Source organism: Liolophura sinensis, chromosome 9 (assembly GCF_032854445.1).
Source record: "Liolophura sinensis isolate JHLJ2023 chromosome 9, CUHK_Ljap_v2, whole genome shotgun sequence".
NCBI lineage: Eukaryota > Metazoa > Mollusca > Polyplacophora > Chitonida > Chitonidae > Liolophura > Liolophura sinensis.
Window position 1 is genome coordinate 23278218 of NC_088303.1, and position 23823 is coordinate 23302040.

At 38.3% G+C, this 23823-nt stretch overlaps 1 protein-coding gene across 4 annotated transcripts; it reads left to right on the top strand.

The window, feature by feature from the left end:
• The first annotated feature begins 7239 nt into the window (after positions 1-7239).
• Positions 7240-20613, top strand: LOC135475195 (cytochrome P450 2B4-like). 4 transcript variants are annotated; one of them, XM_064754999.1, is made up of 7 exons: positions 7240-7343; positions 8101-8997; positions 10569-10781; positions 11468-11588; positions 14166-14431; positions 16915-17042; positions 17896-20613. In XM_064754999.1, exons 2-7 carry the CDS (start codon positions 8422-8424, stop codon positions 18104-18106), a joined length of 1515 nt encoding a protein of 504 aa, XP_064611069.1. In that variant the 5' UTR covers positions 7240-7343; positions 8101-8421; the 3' UTR covers positions 18107-20613. The 4 variants fall into 4 exon arrangements, with proteins under 4 accessions (XP_064611069.1, XP_064611068.1, XP_064611067.1 ...); XM_064754998.1 differs by having other exon boundaries at positions 7266-7388; XM_064754997.1 differs by having other exon boundaries at positions 7267-7402.
• The last annotated feature ends 3210 nt before the right edge of the window (positions 20614-23823 follow it).

The following is a 23823-nucleotide window of genomic DNA, read 5'->3' on the forward strand; positions in this document are numbered from 1 at the left end:
TATTGTAACTTTGTATATACTTTCTCAGTAGACTCAATTTGTATATTTTTCAAGATGTATACTTAAGCTGTGATATTTTAATGTGATTAAACTTCAAGACTGACAGTTAAAACCAGTGATTTTATTATCCAGGGTAACACTTGAACACACAACTTCTGTTGTATGTCAGTGAAATATTCTGCCACTGTGAAACTGGACAAGTGGTGAAGCAGTGGGTCAAAATCTGAAGTTTTGAGTGCATTCAAGTCCTACTAAAGTCACTGATTTCAATTTCAGTGTTGGCAGTAAGTTGTACATCTTATATCAAAAGTGATGCTTTTCTTGATGTGTATAAGATTTATACACAGCTGTACAGTTGTTCATTTATAGAAAGGTGGTCATGAAAAAATAAAATCAAACTTCACAAATTTTTTGTCCAGTTATCCTGAATAAATACATTTATTCTGGTTATGTAGGCAATTTTCACAAATTAAGTTCTCATACAATTGACAGACCAAAGGCCATACCTTTGAGTTATCCTTTTATTAACCAGTTATCATGAAGCATGATAAAAATAGCTCCGCCCATTGGTCTGTTGACCATAAAGTAACATCGCTCTTGTACATTTAAGTGGAGGATTTAATCCAGGATTAAGAGAACTTACAACACCAATTCTGACAACAGTTGCTCGCCTGAATGTTAACCTTGGGCAAACTTGCACCTTGGAAACCACGCAATCATGGCAAACATGTAATGTTGTAACAGTCTACAATAAACACATGTTTTTGTTATGTTGATAAGACTTTAATCTACCTTTAACCATAGAGAGCTGTAATATTGCATAATGATTGGGTAATAATAGACCAGCCCGGGACTACACTGTATCACTTCCTCCTGCCTTGAAAATACAGATGTCAAAGTTGTACCTGTGTGCCCTCTTAAATACTTATCCAGCCATGTTATAAGGTGTGACAACAAAACATTACATGTACCTTAGTCAAACCTCAAGAACCTTTTGGAGAGGACACAACTGTAGCACCCATTTTGGACTCTCAGATTGGAATCCACACAACTGTAGCACTCACCATGTAATTAACAAACTTGCACCTTTTGGAGACCACACAACTGTTCATGGAAAAATGCTTTTGCATATAGGTCTATGAACACATTCACTGATTAGACCTTGAAGGGAACTACATGTATATCCAGCAAATAATAAGGATGTGATGTCACTAACACCCTATGGGTCACCATGGACCACCATAGAATCTGATGTTTTGAAACAATTTGGCTCGGTTGGAAAAATTTACAAAAAAGTAAACTGAACAGTGTTTAAAGGTCTGTCTCCTTGTATATACTTAATATTAGTGTTTCCTTGACCTTTATTAAACGTGTTGCCATAGCAGTTACAACCACTGAAGCTGCAAATGCTTTGCGACAGGGCTCACCTAAAATCTAGCCACCTTGGACAAAATTTACCATACTGGTGTAAAGAGATGGCGTCTTCAGCTGAATGATAGGATCACCATGGTGATCACTGTGTGGGTTGGTATGGTACCCAGCCCTGTGCCCCCTCCACACGCACACATTTTTTCAGTCAAATCTATGCATAAAATGAGGATAAAATATTTGGTTTGTGTCACTAAAGGCGGAAGTTTCATAAAACTGTGCAAATAATTTCTCTGCACTCAATTATGTCAACACTTCTCTCAGAATGTTTCAAAATATTGGTTGAACAGGCAGTTAGAAAGGGTGAAGAATTAGTGTATGCGAAGTAATAGAAGGCTTGCATATAGGCCTATTACAGTCATCACATGACATGTACAAAACATTATACCCCTTGATGTACTCATTGATCTATAAATCCATGATACATTGGCACTGTGCCTCAATCTTCTGAACATTTTAATTCAATTCCTTCCAAGCTAATACACAATTTGAATCAGATTCAATACACACAGTGAACTCTATTATACATACTGAATATAATAAGGGAATATAGTATGTGGATATGTATACTTCAACAAAAATAAAATATATTCTATACATCAGGTAATGGAAACACCAAGTAAAACCACAAGTTTTGGCACATCTAAAAAATTAGCAAGTGAAAATTATGGCATCCCTTCTTTGGATGATTAATAAAGCTTTGCACATAATCAGCTGGCATTTTTGACAATTTAAAAAAGAAACCAACAGGGATATCCTAGGATGGGGCTGATTTGTTCAGTTCATGTATAAGAACATTTTGACACGGATATAAAATCAAACATAAACAGAAATAAATAGCTTAAATAGCTTAATAAAGTCAAACAGAATATATACATGCCAAAAGTAGCCTACATGTTGTACATGTAGGCCTATACTAAAACCTTTAGGGAATTTTCCACTCTCACAAATGACACATACTTCACTGTTTTTCTTTTTTCAAAAGTCAGCTGTTACAGGAATATAGCCTACATACATGTCTAATAGAACACTATATTATGGTTACAATTCTTGTTGAGCTGCCTCATAAAATACATGGCACATGTACATGTAGCCATCTGCTAAGGTCAACATGTTATTGGCTACCTGAACATGTTATAAAAACTGTATGTATAATATATATAAAATATGTGAAATACATGCTTAAAATACGAACAGAAGATTCAACTGGAACATAGGACAATTAGATACATTAACAATATGTCCATGTAAAACAATTAGAAACATTAACAACATGCTCATGTAGAACAATGAAACATTAACAACATGCTCATGTAGAACAATGAAACATTAACAACATGTCCATGTAGAACAATTAGAAACATTAACAACCATCCATGTAGAACAATTAAACACATTAACAACATGTCCATGTAGAACAATTTAAAACATAAAGATAGTACATGTGAATGTGAGCAGATATGTGTGGAACAATGAAACACGTTTTAGGAACAATGTGTCCAAGTAGAATGATTATAAACATTAAAAAAGTTTTCAACACTATGCTTCAAGATGTACAACTTTAGATTATTGCATAATATTTTAGGAAGTAATTAAATCTTAAAACTAATGACAAGTTTTTTCAGATGTACATGTAATAACAAATTATCATGCAATAAATCATTTCAATGACTTGATCTTTGCTTGTTTTGTTTTTTTTCCTTTTTACCATTTTAATAAAATTTTACATTTACTGAGAAATTTCACTGGAAATGACAAGAGATTTTCCAGAGAAAAATAGAAGAATTTGATTTACGCCCTTTTAGGAGTGGGTAAGATTACGTGAAACAACCATATTTCTGAACATGACCTAACAACTCAGTTCTTAATTGATTTCCATGTGCATCTAAGATGAACGATAAAAATATCCACATAATGTTATCTGAGGAAAGAAATACAATTTGATGTTTTTCATATTTCCCTTTCATGTAATAGCTGCATTCATGCGGTTATTAGTAAATGCTACAATTTTTCAACATTTTTTCAGAGGAATTTATGCAAACAATCATTACAAAAATGATGCAAGCTTCCTAACTGTGCAAGTTATTTCTCTACACTCCATAGTTCTCCCAAAATGTTTCAACCCAATGCTGGTGGCAGAGGTGGTAGGAATGGTTGAAGAATTAGGTACTGGTAGTAAAGATCTCTGCCTCCCTTATGTTAAGAGTTTGTATGTATCAGACCATTATGCAAATACTCCATATTGAATTGTTAACCATTACAAGAAATAAGATTTCTCAGTATTGCCAACAACATATCTACTAAAAAGGCTCACATGGTGCATTTTACCTGGGACTGATAATAATCTGTTATATTAGTTCTCAATTTTACTGTACAGTTTTGTCTTGGACCAACATCTCTTATCCTTTAGAAGCTCTGAATCAATAGTGGTTCATTCAGACCATTGCAGACAGAAAACTGGGACAGGTTTTTGAACCAGGGCTTTACCATAGACATCATTGTGACAAACTGTTTGTGGTTGAATTTGATCAGATCCAGAATATGCATAAGCTCCATGCGTGGAATATGCAAAACTGCTGCTGTTACGCCAGCACAGGTAACCCACAGTCCTGTTTTCACCATTTTTTCAAGCCCTGCATTTTCATACACAGAAAACATGAGTCGACCTACAGTGGGGAAAAAAGAAAAGAAAGAATCTTGATAAAATATATAAAAAAAGCATCATTTCAACTGTTTCAGGTTTTACATTATTATAAATGTATATAAAATACAAACAATGTATTTCATATGATGCATTGGAGCAGCACAATGACTTGATCAAGAGCCTTTCTCCAATGCTGTCGCTGCGAGTTCAAACCCAAATGCTGTCTTCCTCTCTAGTCTAATGTGGGAGGGCCTGCCAGTAACCTGCGAGATGGTCGTACATGAAGTATTCCTGCGGGTTCCGCCCAATTTCATCCAACCATAATGCTGACTGCCGTCGTACAAATGAAGTATTCTTGAGTATGGTGTAAAACACCAATCAAATAAATCAATAAATAAATATTTTATACTATACAAAATGATATAAACTGGATACCATTTGCATGGTGCATGTTTTTTTTTAATAATAAATCCAAACCATTCGCATGTTTCTAACATTTGTAGTAATTGCCATGTAGAAGATTTTCCTTAAGATTACTAGGTAATAGCTAGGTAGGTATTGCTGTTATATGGTTTCTGTCATCTTCCTTTCATACATGCAAATCAACCTTGGTTACCTTAATACCAATATGCAATCAACAAGCACAGCAGCAAGATTCATGCCAGATATTTGTTCCAATTATTTATTTAATCATTTATCTGATTGGTGTTTTACACTGTACTCAAGAATATTTCACTTATACGATGGCAGCCAGCATTATGTTATGATGGAAGGAAACCAGGCAGAGCCCGTGGGCGGGAGGGGGCTGGAGACCCTGTTTCAATTATTTATAACTATAACCATGACATGATTACACAAACGTGACTAACTACGCATCATCAAGATATAACATATATTTAAAGCCAAAAGGAAAAAGTTAGGAAATTTTGCATTAAATATCAACTAACCTGCACCTAGAGCTCCCACTGACAGGCATGCAACCTGAAAAAATAAACTTTCCGACTTCACTTTTTCAGTGACAGCCTCTTTGCAGAGTGTAACCATATTATCACAGTCATGTAACAAATAGTGCACGAGTTTATGAGCCATGACTCTCCTCGTATAAAACTCCACATCCCCTGTGTATGACCTCTGTCCCTTCATGTCATTCACTTGGTTCAGTATTTCTAGGACATGCTTTTCTAAAGTGGCAACATGTTTGATTGTTTCATCGAGTAAGATTCTTTCTCTGAATCTCCGGGAAAGTTTTTCACAAACTGATTTGCATATCGCACAAGTCACTGATATTTTCACGGCTTTCAACATGACAATAAGCAGGTAACCATGGAGATATTCAGTCACAGATTCTTTCTCTTCTTCATCAGCCGACCTGAGATTTGAATGAAGCTCTCCGATTCTTGTTTGTAACTGGTTGAAGAAATTGTGGTCTGTAGTTTTTATATACAGTTGCCCTGACAACCATTCCAAGTAGTCATAGAGATATGCCAGTATCTCTAAATCAGAATTGATCAGTTGCAATTTTTCCTCTCTTGCCATTTTGGTAACTGTATATATCAGTGCCACAACCACATTCTGCAAAAGTAAACAATTAATGTAAATGAAATAAATGATATTGATTAATAAGACTGTACATGCTATACAGGTCAGAAGACCTATGAAGATCAACACAGATGCAAATTCTTTAATGTAAAAATTTGACCTAAAGAAGCACGTCGTAAACAACATACGTGCATGGGAATCTATTTTTCTTTGAATTATTAGCTCCAATATCCCCCTGCAACTGGTGGCAGGTTTGTCCTTGAAATGTTCACATCTGTTTGTAGCGCCTTATATACACCTGTGCATAGGCTATATACATGCATCCGTGTCAAGTCTATACGTGCCATAAACCGACCCCCATACGCATGCAGGCGTTTAAACAAATGAATAAAATCCTTTTTAATCCTTTATATTTAGATTGCTTAGCTACATACAAAGCTTACCTGTGTGGTTAGATAATTTGATCAAATCATTTCAGGTGCGAATACACGCACACCTGTCATTTTTACCTGAGCTTCTGCATGGCTTACCTGAGCACCTAAAATACTTGACCCACACAGACTTTCGGTAGGTATATAAAAATGAAAAGCGGACTATAGCGCTATACAGACATTAGTCTATTATTTCTTTGACAGGCCGGGAGAGAACTGATCGAGGTAATATTACATTTCTCTTTAAGAATATTACATAATTATCAATTAAGAGCAATGACATTTCATGACCATCAAATGTGTAAAAAAAAATAATGATAATAAAAAAAAAATAAAATAAATAAAGTGAAAGTGCTACGTGTATGTATATATACTGGCATAAAGCCCAACTTACAAATTTAGCGGTTCTAGCAGTTCGGTGTATATTTAATTGCAACATAGCCTGTATTGATGTCGGTGCATGGAAAATCAACCATGTATATGGCTTCCTTTTGTAATTGTCTTTAGTGCTTGTATAAATTCATGCAATGCCCATCGCATATATACCTGTAGCCTGCCCTGAACAAAAATGGAGATTTGTTGCATGCACGTAAGCCTATGTGTGGATCTAAACTTGGCTAAATTCCAAAATTCTATCTTTTAGGACACCACGGCATATATGCTTAGGTCTTTCATTTCTTTTACACAGATTCCTAATAACTTGCATCTTCCTTCATGCAAAACTTGCCAATAATTATAACAACTGAATAATAATGACGTCACTCGTGGCAATAAGTTCTTCGTGTTGAAGAAAGGCTGATGGACTTAAACATAATGAATTATAGAGAACAATTTTCCTGGCAATTATATATGGACGTACAGAATTTATAAACACTTCAATTTAACGAAACCCATAACTTGGTGTGAATGAATAATTACTGTGCATGGTTTAACGCCATTTCGGCAATACTCCAGCCAAATGGTGGGTAACCTCGTGTGAATCACACCTGTCGTGCTCTTGGTTCTCAAAGATGTGGGATCACCTCACTGAGGGGAATTACGCTGAACATATTTTCCCGGTTAATGCCTTTCAGGAGTTATGACTGCATTTTCTTTGATATACGTGTTACGTGTGATTATGCGTCGATTATATTGCTACGATCACGCCTACATACCTGTTTGGCTTCTAAACTGATCACGTGGTATTTTTCTACTAATGTTTACTTACCCTTGAGCACGCCGACAAAACGGACATGTTTTATTTGAAGGTCATTACTAGCCAGTTCGACATGTTTTAGAAGCGACGGAAATCCACTCTTTAGGTAATTGTGACATAGATTAACGTAAAATGTCATCAGTGTTGCAATGTAAGTAAAACAGGGTGAGTATAATGTCATATTTGTCTGTAATTTCGTCATTCTGGTACATTTTTATGCTTTGAAAACCGCGACGTTCTGAGGGCCAGTCCATTTCTGTGTAGGGTGTACAGGTTTGAATATATGTGTTATCCTCATCTACTCGTAGTTGTTTTTAAATTAGATTGTATTCCGAGTGCTCTATAGGGGTTTTATTGAGGTTAAAAACGAGAAAAACACGTTCCAAATGTTTGAGAAACTTTGAAACACTAGACCAAGCTATCACCCCTACTGTAGACTAGACCATCTTCACTTCAGCTACGGCATTAAGTGCTATCTGAGTAGGCCTATTATGCAGAATGATTTCGATGGAATACGATGATCTGTCTTACTTTGACAAATGAATGTTTATTAACGTGCCAACAATTTATAGGTAAATGCACATTACAGAATGTATAATTTTAAGAGTTAATATTTCTGTGATATTCCGTCATCAGTGACCGATTTTGGGGATCGGTACGTTATACACCGCTTGAAGAGTCAACTATTTACTATGCATGGATAGGGATATTTTTAGTTGGGAGTTTCTTAGAATTTCCAGTTTTAAACGTTTAACGGATAATGAGTGACGCCAAAACATTTTTGTGGTTAAAGTCTTGTTTTTTAGTTCAATGTCGATGTTTATTATCGTCGGCTAAATCTGAGTTTTGTATTATTGTTTCAGAACTGAGTCAGTCATTGCACAATACAAGAATTTAAAAGAAATCTCGGGTCGTGCGAGTCCTTCTGAACTGGAATATATCACACTGTCGTCGTTGCTGTGGTTTTACTCTTTATGCTGTAGTCGTTTTGTACTATGGATATAGTGTAATGAAAGAGCTTCGTTTCACCTTTGAGTAATCCCATTGACGAGGTAGGTTACCAGTCACGTGAGAGGACCTGTGCCCACCAACATTTTACGCTGAGGGTCAGTAGTTGAAGTACAGGAGAAGTTTATGCCCATTTGCGTTTGTGAACATAGTCCGTATAATTAAGATACCGGTTCATGAAAAGAGGAGGATTACAAATGGAGAATTTTTTTGCATATATGTTAGTTCTTCTTCTTCCCATTCTGCTGTTATTGTACCGACGGATAGGTGACCGGAGGTATAAGCTGCCCCCTGGACCCAAAGGTTGGCCGATTTTCGGCAGCATTTTTAGCATATCGCCTGAAATGTCCCATGTGGATTACACAAGACTCTCTAGGGACTATGGTGATGTTACGTGTTTCAGCATGGCCGGTGCTAACGTTGTTATGCTGAACAGTGGACAGGCAATCCGAGAAGCCCTGGTCAACGAAGAGACGAGAGACGCTTTCGCTGGCCGCCCTGATAGCTTTTATGTCAGGTATTTAGATAGCGGGCCGTCGACGGCTTTCATGGATTTCGGTGACATTTGGCGATTGCAGCGAAAATTCTTTGTAAGAACACTGAAGATCTTCGACGGCGGCCAGCATGCGATAGAGAAAACGATTCACGAAGAATTATCAGTTGCCGTGAAGATGATCAACGACACACGAGAACAACCCTTCCATATCGACTCAATCATCGTACCGTCACTGGCAAATATCCTGCTTATATTGGTAAGTAATTGTTTTTATATATCTATAACAGCTATTTAATACTACAACAACGTTATGTCACAAGTAGGCTCTGTCAGCATCCCGCGGATTGTTTTGGGTTATTCTAACCATGGGCTCTGCCCGTCCTCCATAATGCTGTCGGGCGTCGCATATAAATGAAGTATAGAATTCTTAAAAGTTCAATGAAATGAATTAAATAAATATTGCAGGTATGCGGAGCTGTATATTGGAACCCATTTATGAAAAAAAGAAACAATAAGAACAACTTATTTCGAAAATGTATGTGCATAAAGTCATGAGGATATCTATAATAGAACGTATACAGCAAGTGAGCTAAGCGCGATGAAATACAGTATTGGATGAGAGGAGTCATTTGTGGTGAATAGGTTGTCGTCTAGTAACGAAAATGTTAAAATTCTTATATTTAAGCAGACATTTACAGACAGTGCTTTAATTATGTATAGCTTACAGTTCAAAAGGCGGTAGCATTGAGAGTGAATTTACCTTAGGAATTACTCAAAGTGGTGTGTTGTTATCACATTTAGTAAACATTTACTTGAAAACAGTGTTCAGTACTGTCTTTGATTCACCCGGAAAGCCTGGCAGTTGACGTTACAGACCACTGAACATGTTTGAGAAAATCACTGATGCGATTCAGCAGGTCAGATGGGTATATATATATATATATATATATATATATATATATATATATATATATATATATATATATATTGTTATAAATAAGGGGCCTCCGTGGCTCAGTCGGATCAATGCGGTCGCTGTGAGTTCAAGTCCAGCTCATGCTGGCTTCCTCTTCGGCCATACGTAACCTGGGGATGGTCGTGGGTTTCCACCCACCATATTGCTGGCCGCCATCGTGTAAGTGAAATATTCTTGAGTACGGCGTAAAACACCAATCAAATAAATAGATAAATAAATAAATAGTTACAAATACTTGGCTAACCTTCACGTATACAGACCCATTTCTCCAATCTGATGTTTTAATAGAGTTTTACTCCGTTAGTAAAATTCTTAAAAAAATAAATCGAACTATTTTCCTGGAAGGTTTTTAATGGTCTTTCATCTGATATATACTTCATTTTAGAGTGATCTTTGGTTTTAATAAATAATATTAAAACAATGCTTAGTCTCCAGTAGAATCCTTGTTTATGCAGGAATATTATATAAAACACAACACAAAGAGAAAAAGCAGATTATCGAAAACAAAGGTTTCAGATTATTTTAGTCATATAATTGTGATACCAAAGTGTTCATCTTTGTCTCAAAATTTTCAGGACGAATGTCCATTTTGCTTACGAAATTTTCATACCGGAATCACCAGCCGTCGGGTAATCTGTGCGTTGGCCATGGCATATTAGGTTCAATTGCTTGTCCAGCAGGTTTGTCTTCACACAAATTGTTTCTTCCACGTTACTTTGGGCAACATAATCACAAGGCAAGAGGAGTTATCTATAGCATTGTTAAAAGTAAGTCTATCGTAGCTTCCATTCGACAACCATTTTGTGTTTGGTACATCATCTTTTACATCTTACAAAAATCTTCCGTTTCAGATCGCCGGAAAACGGTTTGACTTCAATGATCCTGCTATGAAATCCGTTCTGGAGTTTGACGATATAGACTCTCGGATACTGGCGGGTCAGATCATCAACATACTCACGTGGTTTCCGTTTTTACGTCATCTTCCGTTCGGATACGGAAAAATGTACCGGCAACATCGGCAAGCACAGATAAAATGCATACACTACTTCTTTGATTTACCCAAGGTACATTCTGTATTGCATCCCTTTTCGAACGTTAAATATGCAAATGAGTGTTTTGTGCAAACTTGACAACATTTTGTCACTGTATTTTCATGAGCAGAGCATCCCGTGGCCATCAAGCTATATAACTTTATTCACGTTTCTCTACAAATGCTACATCGCTTTGGTGGCTTAATGGTTAGGTGGCCTCGAAGTCGGGACGTTTGGGATCAAACTCGAGTTGGGTCATACCAAAAACTTCAAAAATCGTACTTGTTGCTGTCTCGCTTGGTGATCAGCATTGAGAGGTTAGAGTAAGGAAACAGGACTGGTTGGCCCGGTACGTGTCAACATATTGTGACTGGATCGGGAGTCATGTCTGGTGTCTTGGGCATAGTGCTTCAGTGGCGGGAGCACTTTGTCGACATGCACTCGCCCTGCCTCAAGAAGACACAGTCGATGTACCCAGATATATTGACTCCTGGTCGTCTTATGACTGAAAAATTGTTCAGTAAGACGTTAAACCCCAAGCATCCATTCATTACTCCGTTTTACTTACTCTGTTTACATCACAATCAGGAAACAACGTATCTCTACCAAGACACTCTTCTTAATCATTTCCACAAATGGTGAATTCCCCCTGCGGATATGAAAGAAAACATATTTCGTTTATTCCTCCAGTCCAAATATTACGTTTTTTTCACCGACAGAAAACTTTTGACCCATCATTGACAAGAGGGTTTATAGACGAACTGTTCCGACTTCAGTCTGACAATCCTTGGCTGGGTGATGCAAACATTAAAGGCATGATTGGAGAAACCATCGCAGCTGGTGAGTGCACCAATTAACCTCCGTTTCGGGCTGTACATCATGGGTAAATTGAGTTTTATTTGGTTATATCGTTGTGCGACAATTTCAATCAACATCACAAGTTATTACTGCAAGATCTGGTGGGTCAAGTTTAGTCCATCAAACGCCGTCACTGTAAGTTTAACAAATACAGTTTTTGTTTTTTATTCCCCTTTCGCAACGTGGGATATATGAACGGTTTCATTCAAAGCGCAGCTGAGATACATATTTTCATTTTGACACCTTATACACATGGTAGACGATTTGGATACTGATTTAATTCATTCGCCTAGAACATTCCCCGCGTCTTTCGGTCGTCTCGGGAAACTCTTTCTCTTTGCATGAATCCACTATGATCATTTACTTCGTGTGTTATTAGTTCTTTAGTGGTTTCTGTTGGTCTTGCGATTATTGTCTCGGAACGAATTTTAGTTGACGTCTGGTATACAAATGCCTGTATCAATATAGATATGCAGCTCGCACCCACACGTGTTTGAAGAAGATCAGTAATTAAAGAACAGGACCAACGATGTTCGACTGGGTTTCAGTTGTTTTTAGATGTCTTTTCATATAAGCGAGTAATTTTTTAACCCTAAAACGGAAGTGACGCATGTGGTCATTTTCGACTGGGTTTCAGTTGTTTTTAGATGTCTTTTCATATAAGCGAGTAATTTTTAACCCTAAAAGTGCAACAACAACATTATACTACTGTCAAAACACACAGCCAGGCGATAAGGCAGAGCTGTGTTGTAGCTATTTGGGGAAATACATATGCGCCCCTCATATCGACATTTACTTGTACTTACAGGTACGTCCATCATGGGGTGTACACTGTGTGCTGTATACAGCCGATTAATTATTGTTTATATAAAACTGCATAAATTCACATCTTGCTCATAAGTTGTAACAGATCTGATCAGCTACAGACCTATTGCCATTGTAATGTTTTATGATAGCTGATTATTTTTAAGTTGTATAGGAATTATCCAACTTCAATAAAGTACTACACAGTCTTACCGCACTTACATCGATTACACCATTATGTAAATTTACTTTGATCTATAGATTACATCCTACTCAAAAACATTTTGCTTATGTCGTAGGCGTATAGAACTTGCCATTACTGCGCGTTTGTTTTATGTAAAGAAATCGGGCATCAAGCAACCTGGCTTCAAGTATATGTACTTTTGACTCTGGTGTATAGCAAACATTTATTAATAATGGATAAACCTTTCTCTTCTGGCTCATGTCTGTATATTACTTTTATTATAAAATTAGGGTGAGACAGGGTTAGTCACATTGCTGAGATATTTTATATTTAAATTATGAGTTTCCCCACGATTTGTATTATGGATATACCGTGACTTGTGATCGGATGAACAAATGTAAAATTTTAGAGCGCAGTGGGAGCGAGATATCCAAAAGGTGGGTGATAATATGTTTAAAAACCTTTATATTTTACATATAGGCCGACATAAAGTTGTAAATGTCGTATAACATTTCCTATCTTACGTTCGAGTACCTAAAATCACGCTCTGTCCACCCCACCCCACCCCACCCCACCCACCAAGCACTACTAAAGCACAAATTTCAAACACTCTAGGCATGGGTTTGTCACTTCAGTTTCTAAGATGAACGAGTGCACTCGTTGAGCATTTGGACGGGCAGACCTGAAACCGAAGCCTAATGAAATACAGACTAGCATAAAATGCCCTGCCATACACCAAAAGATTTTTAGTATGAATGTTAACAGTCGGAAAGTCAAATGCTGTGTGACCCGGTGTTTCGAAACTATGTATGTGTAGGCCTATGTCTAATGAAAGTGATTTGACAGGTTGCGATATATATCCAGCTGTTTGCAGGTGAACATTCAAAACGCTACAAACACTACACAGGCCCATATGATGTGTGGAGTCCATTCCGGGCAAGATGTGGATTTATGCAGGTTCATATGTAAACAACACTACCTGTATCCAGAACACAGCCTATGGATGACGTATGTCTTGGGAACAAATCTTTAATATGACCGATACATATATATTTTGGCAAATAGCTGCAACACAGGTCAGCATTATATCACCAGACGTATGCATGCTGACAGTATATAGTATTATGTTGTTGTTGCACTGCTTACCTCCACCACCTGCGTCACTTGCGTTTTAGGATTAATTAATTAATCGCTTACACTGAAACCGATTTAAGAGGGCGCCGGAGTCATGTTCATGAAAAAGCATCTTGAAACAACTGAAACCCAATCGTAATTCGTTGGTTTTATCCTTTAATGCATTGGTCATAATTACTCTAATGTTCGCTATTGTTGGCAGTAGATCAGTTCTGCGGTAGAGGTAATGAGTAGGCAAAATGTTAATTTGCAAGCAACACTTCCACCATGGTTAGGTATCGAACTACCATGAAATTCGTCCCAAACGATGATGTCATTTGTTGATAGGTTAGAATGTGATTTAACGATATTTCAAAGACAGACCAGACTAAATGGCCACGCGTAGGACGTAACTTTAGACGCAGGGCCTACTATATTGTACGTTATAATGTTGATAGGTCTGGGCACCACGAGGGGAACGCTGTTGAGCTTTTTCCTCATCATTCTTCACAAGCCGCACGTCATGAAGAAAATTCAGGAAGAGATCGATACAGTGATCGGGAGAGATCGATCACCGAATCTGAGTGATCGGGGAAAGATGACGTACACAGAGGCTGCCACAATGGAAACACTGCGCTACGTCTCTGTGACTCCTCTTGGGGTACCACGCACAACAACACGTGACGTGGGATTTCAAGATTATGTGATGCCGAGGAACACCTTAGTAGGTTGACACGGTTCTAGAGACAGCGTGAAAAGGTTGATTTGTCTCAAATCTGACTTGGGGGTGGAGGTTGGGGCAAGATAGGGGCATTGTAGATGACCGTAATTTATTTGATTGGTGTTTTACGCCGTACTCAAGAATATTTCAATTATATAATGGCGGTCAGCATTAAGGTAGAAGGAAACGTACAGCCGGAGAGTAAACCAGCAAGAGCTGGACTTGAACTCACAGCGACCGCGTTGGTGAGAGACTCCTGGGTCATCACGCTGCGCTATCGCGCTAACCAACTGAGCCACGGAGGCCCCCTAGATGCCCGTAATGTAATCAGTAGTATGATCACCATACAGTATTACATTATGTTGTCGGCGCGATCACCAAGGAGACTCTCACCAATGCCGTCGCTGTGAGTTCGATCAAGTCCAGCTCATGCTGGCTTCCTCTCCGGCCGTACGTGGGAAGGTCTTCCAGCAACCTGGTCGTGGGTTTCCCCCGGTCTTTGCCCAGTTTCCTCCCACCATAATGCTGGCCGCCGTAGTATAAGTGAAATGTCGTTGAGTACGGCGTAAAACACCAATCAAATAAATAAATAAATAAAATACCCATTCTGTAACAAAATGTAGGCCTATTCACTTCTACTCTAATATGTTTGTGTAAATATAAAAGTGGAGTTTTTCAAGTTGGAACCCTTTTGTTATCAAAGGCAACCTTTGTTCACATTAATTTATCACCTGTTTCTCCCTTTTCCAGTGGTACAAATGACACCTCTCTCCTCTAGGAACTTCTCAAGTTCACAAACATTCAGATTCTCAATCTTCTCTATCATCACATCACTCAAAATTATTTTTGTGACACTTTTTTGAGACGCCTATGTTATAGTGAATGTGATCAAAAGTAGTTGCCACAATTTTTGACAGGTCACATGATACAGTTGGACTTTTTCTACCTTCAACGATAAACGAGTTCAAACTCGAAACTCCTGTGTTCTATTTACAGATGAGTAATTATCTGTTCATTATACATTAGACGCAGCTCGGTCACAATTTCTTAAGCCTTTAAATGTCATTTACTTCCGTTTGTCTGGTTCCTGGCCACCTCTGCGCAGTCCCAGTTATTTCACACAGGAATACGAGAATATGTATCTATGTGTCGAAACAGACATTCGTATACTAGCCGTCGATCAATATGGACGTATTAGGTCAATAATCGCACGACCAGTTCCCAAAACGACGTAACACAAATCACCAAAGAACTAAGGAAGTATATAAAGTAGGAAAATGGGACGGTATCGTGCACAGAAAAGTAAACAGTAGTTTTCAATGACGCAAGGAAATAATGTTCTAGATGAATGAGTGAAATCAGTATTCAAATCGTGTACCATGCCAGTATAAAAGTTGTCTCAGTTTTGCCTTGCAGTTGTTCATATATCCAACGTAGTGGTCTAATTCAACACGATGAGTACCCAGCCCCTAGCCATGTTTCTAGCGGTACCACACACAATCATGAAGCAGAATCTTGCAGTTGGTATCTTGAGAGTTCTTGAACTTGGAAAGCTTCATGGGAGAACGTTAGATACATGCTTTTTTTTTATTTTTTATAAAAAATGGTGTTTCTAAAACTTTTCATCGGTTATTCTCTCATAAGATTGAAGGAAAGACGCACAACAACAACAAAAGCAGATTTAAGACCTTCCACTGCAGATGTGTTACATTATGTTAACCTCGATGCAATGCTCAAACATTTTTTGGTCAGACCTATCTGTGATATTACCTGACGTGATTTTCGTATACTACGGACGTTTAAAGGACATTCACTGTGAATGAGAAAAAGCCGTTACGCCGCAGTCTAACATTCCACCATAAAGCTTCGAAGATGCCTTTCGCCTTGCCTATCGCCACGATGTCGTCGTAATATTGCCAGTCAGCAGAGCGTTAAACCTCATTCATCCGTTAATTCACCATGCCTCAAACCCTGTGCCATTTGGAGTTCTTGACGCTTTCCGATGAAAAAATCTTGACGGTTTCCGATGAATTCTGGAGGAAACATGCAAGACTCATGTGGATTTAACAGATGTTGAAGAAGGCGTATTGATTGGCGATCAATAAACCATAGATTGCAAGCATGCCATACGTATCACTCTTATTAACAGCCTGTAGACCACAGTGCCTGGTTCTTAATTTAGAAATTAGATTGTCATCGCAGTCCTGTAAACGGATGGAATGTTCTACATTGACATTAAAAAGTTTCAGTTAAACAAAAGGTCATATGCCCAATGATTTTAAATTTTTAACAAACTTATCTTATTAGACATGCACGTATAGACAGCTAATCCGATTGAATATTCGCTGTATGGTTTTCTTGTGCTTCTTTGATGCAATTTGCCGTCGACTTCAAAAATATGTATATTCGGCTAAAGCTGACTTGCCCTCTAAGGGTTATTTTCTCTGACAAACACTGACCTTGGCCTGTTCTATTCTCATCACCAGGTTTTCGCCAATCAGTGGGCAGCACATCATGACGAGGCTGTTTGGGGAGATCCTTGGGAGTTCCGGCCAGAACGATTTCTGGATGAAAATGGACAGCTACTGCCTCTAGACAGCAAGATAAGGAAAAGGTTAGTTTTTTAATCAGATCAACGTTTTGACAACTGGTGTGAAAACATGAAGGCCACAGTTGAAGAGCTGTTTTATGTTCTCTCCTCACTCCCTCTACACAGTCCGCACCTATACTTATTCCTTGATAGGATCAAAGGATTGACAAATCTGTTATATAACTAAGCTATTGTTATTTGTTTTAACTGCCGTATTAAATATAATCTTTCATTTTGTTAATTTATATTGTTTGAAGATATTCATATTTGTTTATTTACTAATTTTAAAATATATTAATTTTCTCCGCAAGAGAGGGCTGAAATTTTGGCGACTTTTATTTGTCTAATTTTTCTTATGAAACTGGTCTTTTGGGGATAGGAGGGTCATGGGTTTAGGACCATTTCCTTACATTTTGTTTATAATACCCATTGGGGTATGGCTTCCCCAATGAACATTTTAAACGATTCTTTACAACTGCGAAATCAGACAGTTTTGCCTCTGTCTGGAGTGAGATACATTTCTGCTGTTAGCTGATTTATTTATGTGGTTTACTGCGTGTTCAAGCTTGGTTCTGTGATTTTTGTAACATTTTAGCATATCTTCTGAGGTAACTAATTCATTTCCCGTTCAAGTAGTCCATGTAAAGAGTCGATTTATATGCCTCATGTAATTTCAAATTTTGAGTCTCTCAGACAAGTATTTGTGCGTCAGAAAAAACGGTGTTTACGCTATAGCCTTCAAAGAATTCTCACGTAAACCATTTTATCTATCGAAAATATGCAACAAAACAGAAAATATCTCGCCATATTTTCAAGCTATATTCCTGAGACATATACATTTACCTGCTGAAAAGTGATGTTTTCTCTTTTTTCCCAGTTGGGTTCCGTTTGGAACGGGAAGGCGCATTTGCTTGGGAGAGACGTTCGCCCGCTCTAGAATATTCCTCTTCATCACCACCTTGTTACAGCAGTTTGATTTCCGGCCTTGCGCAGATGAACCCCTCCCATCATGTGATCCAAGAGGTTTCCAGGGTGGAATAATACTGAAGGCTCCGAAATACAATATTCGTGCTTTCCTTCGGCAGTAGTTGAGAGGATGAGATTCTCAGGGGATCAGGTGTTAGGGAGTTATCTTAGCCTGCAGTTGATAGTGAATTATGTTCGTAGCGGGGAAAGTTGGTAGGGATGGATTTGGTATAGGGCGAGGCTGGAAAGGGTTGTTGTTCGCAGAGGGACAAGGTTGGCAGCAATAGACTTAGCAGGGTATGAGGTTGACAGGATTGGGTTTGCAGGATATGAGGTTGACAGTAATGGGTTCAGCAGAGTATGAGGTTGACAGGATGGGGTTTGACTGTGGATTAGGTTGGCAAGGAATGGGATAAGCAGAGGGCAAAGCTGGTAGACATGGGTTTGGCAGACGAAATAAGGTAGCAGGAAACAGGGTTCGCAGGTGGCAGAGTTGGCAGAAATTGGGTGTTGTATGTTTATTCATCTGTTTTATTCATTACACCAAATCTGAGTATATTGCCGAATATTATGTGCTACAAGGTTGATACCTATATGATATCTTTACTTTAATAAATCCATAAAAACTCTTGCTAACCTGAAAAAATAAATTGTTTACCTGTTGGGGAATGTATATGCTTTATAATGTAATTTAGTGATTGGCAACAGATTTGACAAATTAGACGATTGATCGGTTAGCATAAACCCAGTGTAATAGGGAATATTCAGCTTCTTGCCGCAAAAATACCATATTCGTTGTGTTTATTTATTTATTTGATTGGTGTTCTCGGGAATATTTCATTAATAGAACGGTGAACTCTTCTAAACTTTTGCACATTATTTGAAGACACGAGAGATAATTTCTGCTTGGACATTGTTCTGCTGTATTATTACAGCAGGACATCGTCTTGCATATGGCATGTACATCTCTTGTATTAGTTTTTAGATCCGATGTGTTATGTGACGATTTCAGTCACATTTCGTCACAGGCTGTTATTGCTAAAACTGGTCTGTCAAGGACATCCCAGCAGACGCCTGGTAATCTTATGTTTCTTAATTTTTTCAATGAATACAGTTTCATAATTGTGTCTTCCCGTTAACCTAGGGGTTGTATATTATATTCATCGGGTTGAATTAGATCGCCACTTTGGGTGTATGAATATTTGCAATTTAGGTGCAATTAAGGCGCAACTGAGACACATATTTTACTTACCATAGAAACTGACCTGGTGTACGATTTAGACATTTAATTCATTCGCCTAGAACACTCCTCGTCTTTTCATGAAAGTTGTTGTCTGCTTTTCTTTGCATGAATTCGTCCTAAAAGTTGTTTATTTACGCTTAGCTCTTCTGAGGCCTGGTACGTTAAATGTGATGACATTACAGCATTTTTAGTAACCATAGACCAGTGACGTCTAATAAATTGCAATTTGCAACTTTTTCTGGGAAATTGGTCTTGCGATTATGTACAAAGGATCTAATGAATGCTACAAGACGATATATGCACATGCCTCTTGTCGAAACGTCGGCGTGACAGAAAACCATTTTGATCTTTCTACAAATACATGTGTAGGTAAGATGTACCATCTGGTGAGTCTGTACCGGTAGTTTCCTCCACATCTAGTGAAGTTGGATATATATCTTTCACAGGCTTTGCTATATACGGATTGTTTGAAGCTAACAGACTATTGTGGACTTTTTAACCTCAAACAAAACAGCTCTGCTGTAATCTAACTATGCAACATGCAGGTCCCAATATTCGGCCCCATTCCCAAATGGTTTGTTATCCAATTCTCGGTCTTAATATTTCCCAAATGGTGACACCTTGCACAACCAGCTCTTTTGGTCCCCACCTCTCTGTTTATTGTTTCAGCCGTGGCAGTAAATTTACTTGGTCAAATTAACCAAATCTCACTGTCCACCGCAGCTGCCGTATCGTGTGGGACAAAAACCCTTCTGTCTGATATAAACTGGTTTCCGATTGCAGGGTTAAATAGATTTAACTAAAACCTCTACATAGACTGTTGGGGGCGGCGGCATATTCTTCGTGTTGAATTAGATCTCCACGTTGGATATATGAAGTGCAATTGAGAAAGACAGTTTGTTATCAACAACTGGCATTCTAGCATGGTACACGATTTGAATACTGGTTTCACTCGGTCGCCTACAACATAGCTTGCGCTTTTCCTACATCATTGACAACTGCTTCTTTCTTTATTATTCCGTCTTATTTTCGTACTTTATTTTCATAGTTCTTTGGTAATTTGTGTTAAAAGTCGTTGTGGGAATTGGCCTTGAGATTATTGATCCGGAACGTCCTTATTGGTTGACGGCAGGTATACGAATCTCTGTTTCGACAATCAATGTGCCATTGAAGAAAAAAGGTCTAAAAACAGACATATTTGTTCTTTAGGAATATTACTGATACAAAGTGGTTAAATCATCCGGACTGCCTGGTTGTCTCTTTTTGTGATAAATTTATCCAGGATCCATTTATTCTGTTTCCATGATCAGGGTGCTAATAGATACATACAAGTTTACTCTTTCAATTAAATAACCGTTAACTACATTTTTGTCGAAATAAATACCTGAAGTGAAATTTATCAAAGTTCTACTTACTGTTGTAATTTTCTTTCTTTATGTTATTCAGCGATGTATGCTTGGGTTTGACGTCGTAACAGAAGTCCATTACCTGGACTTCTGGTCGTACCTTAACAATTTTTCAGCCATACGAGGACGAAGGTTTGTGTACATATTGCGGAGATAAAAAATGAGCAAAATTGTCCAGCCATTATGGAAAATACCATTCTGTCAGACAGTCCATGAGATGCTTTGAAAAAAAGCACCAACATGAATCCGTGAACATATCATGATAGTTGGAAAACAACGGAAATATCCATGGTTAGGGGTTAAGGAAGCCTCAAAGACATTGTCAGATTTGATAGCGTTTGTATGAGCCGTCACCAAAACACAGCAGGGAACAGGACTGCAAATCATGTTTTTACACATGAAAAGTAAGAAAAATTCAAATTGTCATCACTTTAGGGTGCAGAAATGGGGTGTAAAGGGAAGGTATTCAAAGGCTATCCGCATAATCGCTGTAGCAGATTATGCAGAATGGCCCTGAGGACGCAGTGCCGCGACTGACACCTGAGGAACGAGAGCTCGCAAAATTGTCCTGACTAGAAGAGCCATAGCAGCAAGGTTTGGATGTCACGAAAGTACCATCACAAATCTGAATCGGCGACTTCAGCAGACGGGACGTACCATAGACCAGCAACGACCAGGACAATTACGTGTGGCAACAGCAAGGGAAGACCGAAAGATTGTGAAGGCTCAATCTGCGTGATCGAACACTTACAGCGTCCAAAACAGCAGCTACCATATAGCAGGTACACTAATGTAAAAATTCAGCTGAATACATAAAGTGCTGGGAACGGTTGTTCAAAGCTGTTTTAAGTCTTAGTTCCAGATTTCACTTCAAAAGGGCATATTACCAAGAGAAGTTCAAATTTTTGAGTTGGTTCTGCTAAATACAACTTAAATTTGGTAGCAGGGCTACCAAAGAGCTCGCCTGTAGAATACACGTGAATTTAAAACCTCAGCTCAATACATAAATTACTAAAATCGTGAATTTGTTAATTTACGGTAATTAATATGCACAGAGAGCATCACCTCTTGTGTTATTGTGCTTTATATGCATGCAAACTCTCTCGTCAATACATGCTGTACTCCTTGAGACACCACCCCTAACATTTTGCTTAACTGCGATTCTAATCCACACTACAATAAGTCGGGAATTTGGTACTTTAAGGTATTTAATATGCACACACCGTATCAATGATGGAATACCCCCCTCGTGTTATTGTGCTCTACAGGGGTAAAAGCCTTTAGCTCAATAAATGCAGAATTTTTTGAAATACCACCCCAAACACTATGATGAACATTGATATTAATACACAATAGACTGTCAACATTTTATGGTATTTAATATGGACACACGCTGCCAACGGCCTACAATTCGAGCCCATCACAACCTCTGTCGACGATGTACGGCTGTCAACAACTGCCCTCTGAATGGTCGATAGGCCATGAGTTTCCTGGACACGGTCTGCAGACTGACCCGGTGACCTATGGCATTGATTGACGATGACGTCACTGTCAGGAATCGGTTCATCAGGTGTAAGGTGCGCATGTACCCGTCTTCTCTGGGCGTAGTTACATTAGACCTGCCTGTTCTTGGCCTGCCCGATGTCTGCCCTGTTTGTCTGTAACGTTGCATCAAGTTTGACACAGTTACAGGAGAGCAGCCGAAGGTCCTTGCAATGTAGGCATGGGTGGCTGCCATGGATACCATACCCAGGGCCCTCTCGCGTTGTTCTGGATTCAATCAAGGCATTACTTTGGTGTTTTTCAGTCAGTGTGCAAGCACACTATGTGTAACGTTTTTATACACTTATAACATGTGCAGTTGCGACCATCCATGAGTCACGTGATTTTTCAACTTTCTTCGTTGTCACAAAACAAATTCGTGTGGGCGTATATGACGCTTGTCGCATATGGGAATATGCTTCGTACATATTTTTTTTGTTTCAATAATTTGGTATTAATTTACTGAAAAGCCTGGTTAAATTTAACTCACGGAGTCCAACAGTTTCTTTTGGCGGTCAGTTTTTTTATTTGATTGGTGTTATACGCCGTACTCAAGAATATTTCACTTGTACGACAGCGGTCAGCTGGCATGATAACTATATCTGCCACAGAGGCCCCTGCTTCTGATTGTGGCGACAAAAGGGAGTTGATTGTTGAATTCAAAGCCTGTTTAATACTGAGCATTCCTACTCAAAGTCAGATACATGTCAGTGTACATTATGCACATGGCGTTTAAAATAACAGCACAATTTATTCGCTGTCGGCAATATGTCTCTTTAAGCCAAGTCCTCAGTTGTCTATATGGCCCAAAAATAATTGCGAAACAGTATATTAGATATGAACTAAATCTGCTGCTTTTAAATGCTGACTTTGAACAACTGCATTGGCTGCTGAGTTTGCTTAAAATTTAAACCTTATAAGGATTTAATACCACTATTAGCTAATACACTTTAGAACAACCGGGTCTGCAAGTCATGAATGTTGTCATTTATGGTAATAAGTAGGTACACAGTACATCATTGATGGAACATCCCTCTCGTGTTATTGTGCTTTGAATGTATACAAAACCTGAGCTCAATACATGCATCACTTTTTGAGATACCATCCCTAACATTTACTGTAACACTGATTCTAAGACACAACGCGCCAAGGCCAACTGTCAAGCTGTGCATCAAATACATAAGAATTCAAAGCTGCTGGATAGCAAATATTTCCAATACATTTCAGCATATGCATACGTCAAGGTCTCTCACTTTACATGCTTTCCACGCCTAACAATGAACAACTATAAAATTCCAAGCTTTTCAAAGTGGGTAAAAGTTTATTTCAATTTGAAGGTTTTTACCATTTTTTATGGTGGAAACTCCTGGCCTGCAGGCACTGTCGGCAAATCTTCCCATGCACGATCCAGACAGGAAGTCAGCATCAGCTGAACTTGAACTTAGAGCTAATGCATTGGTGAAAGGCTCTGTCGTCAATTGTTAATGTCATAGTTTCAATGAAAACAGGAAAGAATGAAATTAAAACAAGAACACAAACGAACATAGTCATTAAAATTCTCTCACCAAAGTTACTTACCTACAAGACTTCCATACAACATATATTTAAATCCCTGGTGCATGTACGTTTCCTTCCATCAAAGTTGTCC

What these genes read in the sequence shown, in the direction of transcription:
- LOC135475195 (XM_064754999.1), top strand. Translation starts at nt 8,422, where the DNA reads ATGAAAAGAGGAGGATTACAAATGGAGAATTTTTTTGCATATATGTTA. An exon ending in ACTTCTTTGATTTACCCAAG is followed by an intron (nt 10,782 to 11,467) that starts GTACATTCTGTA and finishes TTTCACCGACAG; the next exon opens with AAAACTTTTGACCCATCATT. An exon ending in GACAGCAAGATAAGGAAAAG is followed by an intron (nt 17,043 to 17,895) that starts GTTAGTTTTTTA and finishes CTTTTTTCCCAG; the next exon opens with TTGGGTTCCGTTTGGAACGG.